The sequence below is a fragment of the Ambystoma mexicanum genome, chromosome 5p (assembly GCF_040938575.1).
Source record: "Ambystoma mexicanum isolate Mex_15411 chromosome 5p, UKY_AmexF1_1, whole genome shotgun sequence".
NCBI classification, from domain to species: domain Eukaryota; kingdom Metazoa; phylum Chordata; class Amphibia; order Caudata; family Ambystomatidae; genus Ambystoma; species Ambystoma mexicanum.
Window position 1 is genome coordinate 890,373,959 of NC_090930.1, and position 14,171 is coordinate 890,388,129.

A 14,171-nucleotide genomic window follows, 5' to 3' on the forward strand; every position below is an offset into this window, starting at 1 on the left:
ATTCTGTCAGTCCTCTCAAATCTCTTGATAGAGTTTTGTCGAAAACAATCTTCTCAATGGCTTTGTGTGTCGGTGAGATGGAATCAACCACTTCTTCTTCCGTGCCTCCTCTGGGGACAAAGGGCCATGTTCACATTGGTGGAAATGTTCATTTGCTGTCCAGCGGTGAACGTTGGTACAGTGGTGCATCAGTGACCGCCATTTTTCAAGTAGTATTTAGCAAGATGCCATACGTCAAATTGATGTTTAATATGTGGGAACTGCTCTCTCATTGTCTTGGCAATTGAAACGTGTCTATCTGTGGCTATGAGGTCGATGTGCATTCCCTTTGTAGATATTCCACTGATTTTATAAATCCTAGTTTCTCCATGGCCACTGAGGATGTACATTGTGTTACCTGCACGACCACCGAACTCACAATTTTCTTACTATCCATGTCCTGAAAGTGGTAGGTGCAGTACTTGGCAGAAAATCCTGGGCTGTCGCACTGCCCATCGCCGGCTGGCCTGAATCGTTTGCCTTCGAATGTACTTGCTAGAGACAATTGTTCAATTTTCCAAGCATCACTAATGGCCGGAAACAGATAATCACGTTGGTATATGTAGTACAGCGCTTTAGAAATGAAATGGAGTCCCACAAACTGAAAGAAAGCCTCTAACTTTCTAAAACTGGAGCCACTAAAAAGTGATGCAGCTGCACACAGTAGATTGCCTGCTGGCAGTTTCCCCAGCATCGGTTGTGCAGACCATGAGAACCTATGATTTAATCTACAGGCGGCATTTATTTTGACGTTACTGCCTTTTATTTGAGGAGTCACAATAATCAATGGCTTCCCACATACTTTCCCACTAATGGAATGCACACATTTCAGCATACTTATAATTTCCATCAAACAACTGTCGAATACAATGTATTTGCTCTCTTTCATTAGACTGTCATCCTGCGTCAACGTTGTTTCGGCCTGTGACGTTGTGGAGATTTCAACACATTGGAAAGTAATATCGCTGATATCAAGTTCTGATGCGTCTATGGATGCTGCGGCTGGTTCATTCTCTGTCATTTCGACATCTATTACTTCAACATTGATGGGAGAACACAACAATGTCGACAGGTTTTTTGGTGGCAAATTTTTGGCGGGTGTAGATTGTGTAAATTGATCTGCAACTACTTCAGAGCTAACTTCAATACATTCAATAACATCTTCTTGTGGTGGTGCGGTCGCACTGTAGCTATGGTCCAATGCAACTTTGCTGTAGTCTCCAAACAGAGTTAATTCATGTTCTGGCCATTGGACATGAGCATCTCGAGCCTGAACACGCCTCGCCTCAATAGTTCCTCCATAGTGTACACGGTCTGGCAAGCCACATCTCTCATTCGCTTCACTGTCTGTGTGTGTATAGTTCTGACACCCACGGGTAACTGGAGGAGAGATTGGAAAAGGGATGTTCAGTTTAAACACAAGATTGAGTGTAGTAGAATTGACTGGAAAAAAACATAAAATATTCCCCAGCACAAACATTTTTTTAAAGTTATGAACTGTTTGTAACTAACCTTTTTTTGTTTTTTTTTCCTTGCAACTTTTTTGCCTCGACCTTCAACATCTGCACGCTGTAGCTCCAATTCGTTTCCGCATGTCCTCCCTTCCTCTTGCGCTGCAACGACTATATTTTCTGTATCCGCATAGACTGCACGGAATGAGGCTCCATCGTCTCCCTGAAACATAGTACTTTCATTACTATGTATCAAAATATTGTAGCATAAAACACACGTGAGGACGAACACACAGGTACATCTCAATAGCCAAACACGATTTAAACATTGTGTGCAACAATCAAACGACAAGTATTCGACCAGTGATGATCTATTTCGATGTGACAGATGGCCCCTTGGCGTGGGATACCTTTTGAAGTGTACATGTAGTTTGGCACCTTGGCCTTTCGCGCCCCTGACAGCCCCCCATGCCAGCGCGCATCCACCGGCGCGAACCGCCTTTGATACAGGGGGGGTGGGATGGATGGGCCTGGGGCGTGCAGATAAGGCACAGGAAGACTGCTGAATGGAGACACACTTATGTGGATTGTAGGGGGGGCGGCCTGCTTCAAGAGGAGGCCTGGCTGGAGACACGGGGTCTGAGGAGGCCATGGGACCGATGGCCCCTTGGCGTGGGATACCTTTTGAAGTGTACATGTAGTTTGGCACCTTGGCCTTTCGCGCCCCTGACAGCCCCCCATGCCAGCGCGCATCCACCGGCGCGAACCGCCTTTATATCAATATATAGTATATCGTCTTTAAATCAATGATAGTATATTGTTGCTTATCAATATCAAATGCCACATACCGGAGATTCTTGTGAGCACAGACCCACACTTCAACCGGTGTATTATAGTGGTCAAGACCCAAGAGCTATATAATCCAATGGTAATTGTTAGTATAGACATATGTCTGACTTTTATAGAGACATAACCCACTGAAAGACTTTGAACAAGTGTTATTTAGTGCATGCATTATCGAGAATATGTTATGTTAGCTTAGATAGATAGTGACCACCCTGCTTCACAGCAACCAGACCTTCACCTATTCGGAGCACAGATGTCTGACGTCCATCCTTGAATGGAGACACACTTGATTCATTTAAAAAATCGAAACAACCGTTGTTAAAATATATGTGGTGTTTTATTTTGTATCTTATTTTGATGACACAAAAATACAAGACTTTAAACATTGTACAGTTCAGGTTGCAGCACAGCAAGAGAAAATCCCCTATACTGACCGCTGTCACTCGGGAACGCTTCTCTAATGGCACGAACGGCACAGGCGGGTATCACTCTTCGAACGCGGTGCCCAAGCCTCCCGTGGAGCCACCATGTAAAGGAACGATAGGCCACCAGCCTGTACCACCTGTGAAAAGGAATGAAACAAACTGTTTTTAAGTGACCAAGATAAGTTTAATAAACGTTTGTTGTCAATGACAATTCTTGTAACTAATGGCATTCTGCACGGACAAATGCTATCTAGACAATGCACACTATTGAACGACTTACATGCGTTACAATGATATGTAGATGTCATTTTGGATATAGTAGAAGAACATGAAATAGGAGTGGCATGACAAGCAGAGTATACTTACTCGTTACTCGGATTACGAGGACGAACAGTTGCGCGAAGTTCATGCATAAGCACCATCATTATTCTCAACACGGCCCGTGTGAGGCAGGCTGCCCTGAAGTCTGGCAGCTCGGTGATGCATTGCGGTCGTGGCTCGCCTTCCGAAATGTAGGCCAGGCATTCTGAGTTTTCTCGGCAGCAGCAGTTCTCGTCCTCAGTTGGCATTAGCTCGCACCGATTGCATGTGCACCAGGTGGAGACGCCGTCCATTCAACTAGGCCCAGGCTCTTCATCTGTTGATTCGTCCTGCCAACTGCCGTCCGAATACCCATCGTTTTCGCGTGCTTCCCTTTCTAGTAGTTCCTCCTCGGTATACTCGGGCTCGTACATGTATGGCATTATTGTAGCCATTGTGTGTTAAACAAACTAAAATAATTTATAGCTTTGGTACTAGTATCTTTTCACACGGGCTACAAGCGGCGAAGGTAGCTGACCAGAGCACTGAAACGAGTCACAGAATACTCAAAGTAACACATAGGGAGGAATGGAATCGAAAATCTGCTGCTGTGTGTTGTGTAACGGTCTGTTTATACTTTGATAAAAGAGGCGTCCTGCCATTTCCATGGCGACACGTCATTAGCTGAAGCGCAGCAAATGTTGACATGAGACGTGCTTTGGCGTTGGGAAATGGGCGGTACGAGTCTGCTGATGACAGGCTCAGGGGCGGGGGAATTGATTTAGTGCCGCAAAAGCAGGTCAGCCAGGGCGATGGGGGAAAATATAGGATTATCAGAAAATGGCGGCTCCCTGGTGCTTGTTTTCGCATGCGTTTAATGGACGAAAACTCGGGTAAGGTCCATAGGAAAGTTTTCTAGAATCGAGCCACTTAGGCTTAAAAAAACATGGCCGACCCGTAGGGACAATAAAAATGTTTACTAGACCATGCCTTTAAGGTACCGTGTCCCCCAGGCCTCCCTTTCTAAAGATTGCTACAAGGTAATAATAACCCCTTAACCTTCTGGACTGGGCTGGCCGCTTTGACCCTCTAACTGGTCTCTTTTCTTTGGTCCAACTCCTTTTTGAACCTTTACAAGACTCTTGTGCACTGCAAACCGTGTGACCTTGGACACATTTTGTTTTGATCCCCTTAAAGTGGATCCGGTCTACTGACTCTAAACTCACGGTGTTACTTTACCTTCCTCTCTTGTGTTTGTGAAAAAGTGTTGGGATCTGTTCCAATTTATTCTCTGCTTTTCTCTCCCTTTTTTTAAACAAATTATTAGTGTGTCATCTACGTTAAGCACTCACTGCTGTCTGAAAATAAGTGGGGCTTTACTTAAGACTTGTCTAATATTCTTCTAAGGGAGTGTATATCTTTTAGTGACCGTGTTTTGAAATTGCTACTATTAGTGCCTGTGTGTTTTTCTAGATGTGGTTTTAAATAAATAATTATATCTCTTTTACACCAAGCCCTGGTCAGTGTTTACTTGTTCTATTGTGTTCTTCTGACCTATTGTGAACACTCTGTATACTGCCTAACTCTTCTTGAGTGAAGTCCGACTGCTCAGCCACAGCTACCAAGTGAATCTGTGTGGTACAGACTGCTACCAAGTGGGTTTACTGCCAAACACCTGTAGTCCTAAATCTTTTGCAGTGGTCCCAGAGGGAACTGCACAGGTTTCTGCCTAACAAACAGGCCTAATGTTTGTTGAACGTGGAAGATCTAAGCCTGACTTCAACCAAAGTCCAGCTTTGCCAACCTGTGAATGGCGGGAATAATCTTGGATGTTGATGAAAAATTAAACATGTAACGAAGGTAAGGAGGCCAGTGCCCCTGCCATTGAAAAAGGGAAAGGAATCATTGCAATAACATGTCTTTTTCATAGACTGTAATAATGACAGACAACTGTCCTGTGATAGAAGAGGAAATTGATCAAAATGAACAGTTTAAACAGCCAGTTGATCATTCAGAGAACAAGATTCAGTTGTCTCAGATTTAATTTGCTTGATTTTGTTGCAAATATAGGTGTTATAGCATGAGACGCCATCAACTGAAAGTGATGGTTCAGGATTTTCTTTCACAGGATTGATGCATCCCACCACACAAGAACGTAGTTCCTTTAGTCGACCTGAGGCCAGGGAAATCATATTCCATAGGAAGGATCGTTCGTTATAAAGAATAGGTGCTTATAATGGGCATTTGCATTTTTTAAAGTTCTCTTTTCAACAATTACATCTGTGTTCCATTTTACATGTATTCCTCTTTTGTTTACATGGTGAGGATGAGTATCAAGGAAAATGTTTGTTCCTTCCTTTAACAGTTTGTAGTGGAGCAATGGGGTTTATAATCCTTTCTGAAGTGGTGAAAAGAATTTAGCTAGCGTATCAGGGTATCAGAAAACTCTCAATAAGGAGGACAGAGTTCGAAAATTTCATAAACTGTCTTTTGAGATTTTCCAAAATGAATGATGTAGGTCACTGTTATAAGAACGCGAGGCAGCCTGGAATTTTAAACCATTGACTACTTTAAAGAAAGTTAGCAAATGGTTGAAGTTCAGAATTCTCATTGCTTTCAGTGTATTTCTAGCTGGAATGGACATCAGCCTTTGTGCTACCACTTCTGACGGCGTGGTTTGTACTGACCTTTGTGACTTCGACATAATCGGTGTCACTTCTGTTGGGTGTAGAGTATCTGAGGACCAGGTGAAACGCAAACTAGAGATGGTACATGGTGGTGGATTCTGCAGAGACGCTACACTTCTTCCCATCCTTGTATTTTGTTATCACGAGTACAGGGTGAACTGAAACTTCAACCTAAGGGTCACTCCCACAGGAAAGAGTAGTTTAGTTTTACAGATTCAACACTTACTACCCTTCATGAAGATACCACAAACCCAAATCCTCCAAAAGAAGAATCCATCAAGGAGTCACAGCTATTGCCATGGAGACTCCAGAATGACAAATCAGCCTCTTAAATCTTCTGCTGCTGTCATGAATAGTCTAACAAAAGACAGTTAAATAGGGAGCTAATTAGAAGGTAGACGAGATCTAATTGGGAAAGAGGCAGAATACCAGAGGGGAACATTGAACAACCAATCAGTTCAGGGACCCCAAATAGGCCACCGGGATAACCTATAAGAGCCCTTATTGGATAAGATTATCAGATACAGTACACATGAGCCTAGAGTTTTCCATTAGTCTGCAAAGATTGGGTTGCACACCTGACAGGGGTGACAAGATAAGGAGTCTCTGGAGAAGAGCCCATCACAGGGAAAGACTAGATTGAGACAAACTTGCTGAGGGCTGTTTTTTAGACATACGGAGAGACAAGGTTGAAAGAGTTCAGAGCAGTCTGCTGAAGGCTATATGACAGATATTGTTATGGACCAGGCCTAAAAGGAGAGATCTGAACAGCTTGAGTGCACCAACCACTGACCAGGAGCCTTTGGCCCAGAAAAGTGACCAATGGCCGGTGGGTTACAATAACGCAGCCTGACAAAAACCCAAAGCAAACGATAAGAAATACTGTCTGGTGGGATTTTGTTAAGGCGTTGATCCTGGTCCAGAAGGGTGACCCCTACTCTTGGCTAGTGAGCATATCTCTGCTTGACACATACAACAAAGCTGGGGGTGGGGCAAAGAGTGCTGGCAGTAAAAAAGAAATGCCAAGAAGCCAGGTGGGTGCTATATACCAGGGATTGGGAATGAAACAAGTAGCGTACTGGCAGCTACATCCTTTTTTTGAATACACTACATTCTGGAAACCGCGGAGAACAGTATTCCTCTATTTGGGTCATGGACACTTATTAACCTCACCTGACACCTGTATTATACCAATCCTCATAATTTGCAGTTTTTGCCCCTATAATTATATCGCTTATTGGCACCCACATTGACCAAGTTATTAATGGATTTGAACCCTTACTACTGCCTATTGCGTGACCTGTTGATAGTTCATCACATCCTTTTCAGCTTCAGTTTCTTACTGTTCATTGCCGCATTTCTTCTTTTTCTTTCCTTCACTTCTCTGGTTTTCTCTTTTTGTCTGACTTATTTGCACATGCGGTGCAAATTGCAATGCGTTTCTTTTTGCTGGTAATAATGGTGCAGAGCCTTTCTGGAGATTTTAATGAAGTCTACCATTATTGACTTATAATGGTGTCAAAGTTAAGGCTGCAGCAGCTTCCCTTCGCAGTCCATGATTTTAGTGCTGGTTAAGTCAGAAGCAATTCATATTTGTACACCTCATGATCAAAATTCCTGCGAACATACAGGCATCTTAATTTACCAATATAGGTTGTATGCAGATCGCTGGTGGAGAATCGAGCACGCTATGACGTAATATTTGCTTCCCTTTCGGATTGGCATTAATGCGAGGCTGTATAAGGTGCACCATCCCTTTTCCCTTTCTGCCCCTTCCAGCCTGAAATATTGTACTGTTTTCCAGAAAAGATTCAATTCCATCCACCATTCCACCCCAGATGGTTTTGCGAGACCAGCTTCTGAATTCTCATTCTGGAATGGGGAGTTCCTGTAATCTCATCAGCCATGGGTATTGAATAAACGCGTATATAAGTGAAAGGGGGAGTGTCTGAATGCCTTTAGGGATAAGTACTAAGTGCACTAGCTAGTGTTCAAAATAATGTGTAAATGAGAAGATAATGGTACATTAAAAAGCACATGATTAGAAAAGGAGTGCCTGTATAAGACGCTAATACATATTGATGTAGAAATCTGTGTGCATCCTACATTGTGTTGGCGAGGATAAGCATGTCTAACAAATGCCACACCTGAAGAGGCATTTTTGTTAGGTTTAGCATACAATACAAGGGTAGGTGCCGTTCACCTCTTACAACGAATGTTTAATCATGACTTTAAGCAACGATTGCTCTGAAAAAGTTGTGAAATGTGCATTGTAATTGTAATTGGTTATTTATAACGATCTTAATACCCAAAGGTTTCTAAGCGCCGACCTGGGGATCGAACCTGTGTTTCTCCAAGACAGGGCGTGTTGCCCCTGAGCTATCCTGCCGAGACATGGCGTTATCAGCCTGGCCTCTGGAGATGGAGGTTGGGGGCTGGGGCTGGCTCTGGCCAATGTGTACATTATATTTTTAGTTTATTCAGGGAACACCTGAATTTTATCAAAATTTCCAACGAGCTAGGTAACTCCGATTCTAGGTGCTGCCCAAACATTCGTCTCTATCCTCAGGTGTCTCGGATGTGGTCAGACACAAACCCTCTTCACGCTAATCCATTCAATTAATCTCCATTCAGCTGGGTTGCTGATGGAGTCGATGTCTGGTTGATCAGGCGGAATGCGAGTTCAATTAAGTTAACCATGGCCACCGTCCATCTTGTGGTTTCTCCTGAAATTAATGTGTACATTACTATATCGCCCAACCCATGGAATCTACCCAATTTGGAACATGTGGACAGATAATGGTATGTCACAAGAGGCGTAGGAACAGTGGTATTTATACACCCAAATATATCCGTCTCCTAGCTTAGCAAGATTCCATCCATGCTTTCGCCTACGAAATGAAAATATAGCAAACTCCCAGGACCAAACGCATCCCACTACCACTAGGCCTTTAAAACAAGCGAATGGCTGCAATTGGGCAGAGTAACCGGTACCCAGGCCTCAACATTTGCCTATTTCATCCCTGCCACACCCCACACACACCAGGAAACCCACAAACACTGAAACGCTTGGGGAATATTTTTTTTACACTGATTATTAGGTTTCCATGTAATAATGTCGACACAAAAATCTCGCCATGCAAAAATATCGCCGAAAAATGGCGGTTTTTTGTGGCGACATTATTGCATGGAACCCCATATATATGGTCACCCATATAATATCGCCACAACCTTTTCCTGGCAATATTATTTACGGCGACCATATATATGGGGATAATATTACCTGATACCTTTATATCATTAGTTTGTGAAAAAGATGGGTACTTTTTATATGTGTATTCCAAAGTGAGAAAAGTTCCAACGCTTCGAGCTTCATGTTACATTGAAAAAATATATTTGTGATTAATTTTCCGAACAAAATGATTTTAAAATGATGCCATAATGATGTAGCAGGGTACATGCTGAGAAGGACGTTATACCATTCATAGGTGGCCTCATCGTCGCCGTTTCCCTGCATTTTCCCCATCTTTTTATCAAGGGCAAGCCGCCCACTCCTTCACACCTTCTCTAATCCCACAACCCCCATAAAAATGCTGCGAGGAAATGCAGCAAAACGGCTGCAATGAGTTGGGGATTCATCTTGCTTTATAACTGTTACAGCTGATGGTTCTTCCTGTCTTGATGGTATTATGCTTTGTGAAAATTGCAAAATCTGCTTAAGTTAGTTCGTTCTGGAGAGAGCAGTTTTACGAGCTTTTGTTTGAACAATAATGACTGGATGCCATAACGCGCAAACTAACTAATTTAACTTTCCGTTTTCATTTTAGGAAGAAATGATTGATCTTTTGACAATGCTTAGTGAGCTGATGACTATTACAAAGCAGGTAATTTATTTCATTTCAAAGTAACAGTGTGATTGTCCTGTCTCTGAGGTGTCAGCTGTCCAGTGTTTCCTCAAACCAGCAAAATTATGGTGGGGTTTAAAAAGTTTTGAAAAATAACTTTTTAACTGAAAAGTGAATGCAGAATAATCCATTTGAGCCAAGTCACACATGCCACAGCACCTAGTAACTATTGCTGGACGTTCACGTCCAGTACAGAGCAACATCAGATAGGCATTGTGGGTATGCAAATTAGCCCAAATGTAAGCCTTTTGTTTCAATAAATGGTCTTTGTTTTACAGGGCACGGCAGTGCTACTTTATACATAGCTTTGTCAACCCAAAACAGCCATTTTTCAAGGATGCAGACAATTACATACCTGGTTTCACCCTTATAGGGATCATCCCGGCAGTATTCCTCAAATGCTGGTTGGTACATGTATAAAGAAAAAGATGCGATGATTCACAAAGAAGTTACCAGGAATACCTGTGAGGTAGATGTGCGGAGGTGACTATTGGAGTTACAAAGTAGTTACCGGTAGCATCCTTTTCTTACACCAGACTCACACTTCTCTTCCCAGGAGTAAGTCCAAGAATAAGTCCTAGCAACTTCTTTGTGAACCTTAGAAGTGGACATTGCATAGTTTTAGGAGAAATTCGGATATGCATAAAGCCTCTAAAATGTGAAGACAAAAAGTTGAGTAAAGCAGGTAATATTGATAACTTTTAATCCTGCTTAACACCGACTTAATCCTGTTTATAGGCACTGTAATGGTAGGTGTCATAACCCAAAGGAATGACACTCAACTTATGCACGTTTGTGGGATCATTTATTTGATTTGTGAGGCGTCAACCGCCGGCACAGCCATTTTGTAGAACTTCCAGGCAAACAGTAAAGGTTGCAGACATTTGATCTTTCACAGGCCTGGTAAGCATTCAGGTCAGTGAAGTGTGAAGTGTGAGGTTGAAGGGGAGATGGGAAGAGCAATAGTAGTAAACTATTAGTACGAAGATCTTGGCCATGATGACTCGCAAAGTGAAAGTTGGCCCTATTTAATCGTTAACTCGCTGAACTATCTGCCTTGTGCTTAATAGGAGATGCTTGTTCCCGTCTGCATATTAATCCGATTCAGCTATAGATTTTAGTGGGAGCCCCTGCAGGCGTCTCTTGCTGTATATTGTGTAGAAGCAGTTTCCACTACCCTCTACGGTGCAGGACAGTGGGGAGGAGAAGTAAAAAAATGCATGAGCCTGATGCCAATAGAAAACCTCATCTGTAAGGCAGTCAAGAGAGCGAATGATGCTAAGCCAACCATTCTGTTCAGATCTGAGCATTTGTAGCTTTGATGAGCAAGCCACATTGAAAGCTGTTTATGAGGTGCATGGTATTCTTTGGCCACTTGTTTATAATGGGTGGTGCCCATTATGGTAAAATCTATTCTGCAGGAGTCGAGAAGAATACCTAAAGCAGCAGAGCATGCCACTCCAGGTGACAGCCACTCAATTCAGCAGGTCCCATGCAGAATGATGGGCTATGCATGGACATCATGGCTTGATCAGGGGTCTGGCAGCAGTGGTGATGGGGAAAGTGGTGACAGTCTTACCTCTGGGTTCAAGGGATTCTGCTAGCTTGTTCCTCCTCTGATTGCCAGTGCTTTGGTCCTTCTATAAATGTGGGTGTCCCCATCCTACTGCACAGATGGGCATCACTTTGCACTTTCCTGCACATTAGGACTCGATGGTCATCATGGCAGGGTTGGTACGCAGTATATCAATCTTCTCTTTCCAAAATCACCACCCAAGTTTCGCCCCCATGTTTCGTCCCCAGTGTATGGCTGATTTGATCATGGCCATCCTGCACTTCTGGGCCACAGGAGAATGTGGCCCATTGTACTAATATATAAGGTCATTATGGAGCAATGCCCTAGGGGAAATTCGGGGGTAATGGCATGGTCCAGTTCTTGGGACAATGCGTGTGCTGTTACAGTTCAGGGGACATAGGGACAGTTATTTAGCAATGACAGTGACCAAGGGCGATTCAAGGGGCAATGGCCAAGGAATGGGAGTTTTTGAGACATAAAGACACCAGCTTAACAATGTGCCTGAACTGCTATGACATTGTTGAGGCGGACATCATTTACTGGGGACTGTGATGGTCACATGCATGAGGCAAGAGATGGTACTCTAGTGACCAGCAGGGCGGGAACGTCTCCCACTTTACAGGGCAGGCCCCAGAAGAGCTATATTGGAGAACTACCAGGTCTCCCATAACTAGCGCTATGTTTAGGGCATGTTCTATTAACTTCAGAACCTTTTTTGTTGCCTGGTGAGCATAGATTTAATGGTGAAAGTATAGAGAATTCAAAGAGAAGCAAGCCAATCATGCACCCCATCAGTGAGCCTAATGGTGTCCTGAGCAAACCTTTGGTTGTCAAAGAACCAGAAGTTCGCTAGAGCTGCTTGCAGAGTGCGTCCTGCTCATACCAGTTCACAGGGGTCCCACAAATATAATTATGCAGTTGACCCTGATGCCTTGCCAAGATTCAGGATGGAAGGTCTGATGGACATCATGGAGAATTAATGGAGCGATGGCTGCTGGCAGGCCACAATGGTGGATTTAGGATTTGTAACCTTGGATAGTGAAATCACAAGACAGTTTGCTAACTAGCAAAATAAACCTGTGGAGTTGGTACTTTGCTCAGGCTTTACTCGATCAATTGACACAGTTAGACCTCTCACACAGCTGATCCAAATCACACAATTGCCTAGCCCCCAACACTCTGTTTAAATGTAACACACCAGAAGGATACTGTAGTAGTAATCGGAAGCCCAAGTGTAGAGATGCATGTGCAGATTAGAGCATGGTGGTGAGGGGATGAATTGGACTGAGCGGAGCAAAAATGAAGAGTAAAGGAAGAGGATGAGGCACAGAGGAAGAGGGGAAACAGTGCAGGGGAGGCAGAGAGACTAAGAGGAGAAGGAGGAGCGCATGTATGTGGTGACGGCTAAGCAGGAAGTATGGGAAGCGAGAGGAGCAACAGAAAAGGGGAACCCCATAAGAATCTGCACCATGAAGAGATTCCTGAAGTGGTAAATCAGGGACGTCGGTGTCCAGCATTGGCCTGGTTGAAGGCACACCAACCTGGCCCAACCCGAAGAATGGAGGTGGGAGTATCGCACAATCCAACCAGCAGCACATTGCCAAGTGCACGACCCCCAATGGAAGACCCAAAGGTACCTGATGAGAGTTCTGAAAGGGCCTAACTTTCCCGATCTTTATGGTATATTCCCTACCTATTTTACTAAGGTGCTCGTCAGTCGTCTTGGAATGTCCAAAAAGAATACATCCTCTATCCAAAAATGAACACTATCTGACCCTATCACTTATGTGAACAAAACAATGAAGACAGGAGAATGAGCTCCTTATCCTGCTGGATGCTTCTCGTACTTGTCTTCTTGGTTTAAAAAGAGTTCCTTCAATAGTCTTTAGCAACTCTTATGATTAGTTTATGTAGCTCTTTCCTCAAGTTGTAATATTTAACATTTCGTTTTAGAAGTGTCTTTCCTTGACTTATCACAAATGCTATCTTGGCCTTCAGATCCTCGTATTCTTTCTTTCTCAAGTCCCACGCTTCTTCTTTTGACTCTGGATTTGTCTTCACTTCTTTCGAGTTTGTCTTCCCTTCTTTCGAGATTAAATATATATCGTTTCAGGTCATCTGGAAGGCAAGACCTTGTGACCTAGACAGTGATGAAAGTATAAGAAAACTCAAACTGAGATACAAAACTTGGGTGAAAAACCACTGGACATTGATGGTACAGGCAGACGCAGAGGAAATGCTGGTCTATTTGCGATCCGAGCCCTCTAGATCTTTCTGGGCATTAATGAATGTTCAGAATATAGATTATGGGGAATGTACGGTCAATGCGGTCTCAGAAGAAGACTGTTAAGTTGGTTCGCCACATATAGTTCGATGAACTATATGTGGCGAACCAACTTAACAGTGGTAGTAGGGGGGAATATACAAAACATTGAGAATGGGTTAATTGCTGCCATGAGTTATGATTTGGAGGATGTTTTGGTTGAAATTAAGAGAGCCAGTAAATCGAGAGCTGTAGTACCGAATGGGACCTCAAATTGTTTAAGGGAGCTCCTCTTGAATGGGCAGGGAATGTCACGGGAGGATAGCTCGGGGGCAACGCGCTCGCCTTTGAATCAAGTTGATGCGCAGCATCACAGGTCCGATCACCAGGTCCGCGCTTGGAAACCTCTGAGTATTAAGCACGTAGAAATAACCCATTAAAATTACAATTACTGAAGCTGCTGTTTGATAACATCTTGAAGACGGGACTTCTTCCACAGTCTTGGGGGACAGCCTACGTAATAATTTATAAAAAGGGGAGCAGATTGGTTCCCACAAACAATCGTCCAATTAACATTCTGGACTCGGATAGTAAAATATTTGCAAGCCTGATATTTAAACATCTGGAAAGGTGGGCAAGCGTAAAAAAATTACTCTCTGTTTCAAACAGGCTTTCAGAA

The 14,171-nt window shown here is 43.3% G+C and overlaps 1 protein-coding gene across 1 annotated transcript in view; it reads left to right on the forward strand.

Annotated features, from left to right (window-relative positions):
• The window catches only part of PKD1L1 (polycystin 1 like 1, transient receptor potential channel interacting), a 2,330,280-nt gene that overhangs the window by 1,036,090 nt on the left and 1,280,019 nt on the right, over positions 1-14,171 (forward strand). The window contains exon 23 of the mRNA XM_069613333.1: positions 9,576-9,632. Within this exon, the coding sequence (XP_069469434.1) occupies positions 9,576-9,632 (57 nt within the window). The remainder of the gene's footprint in view (positions 1-9,575; positions 9,633-14,171) is intronic.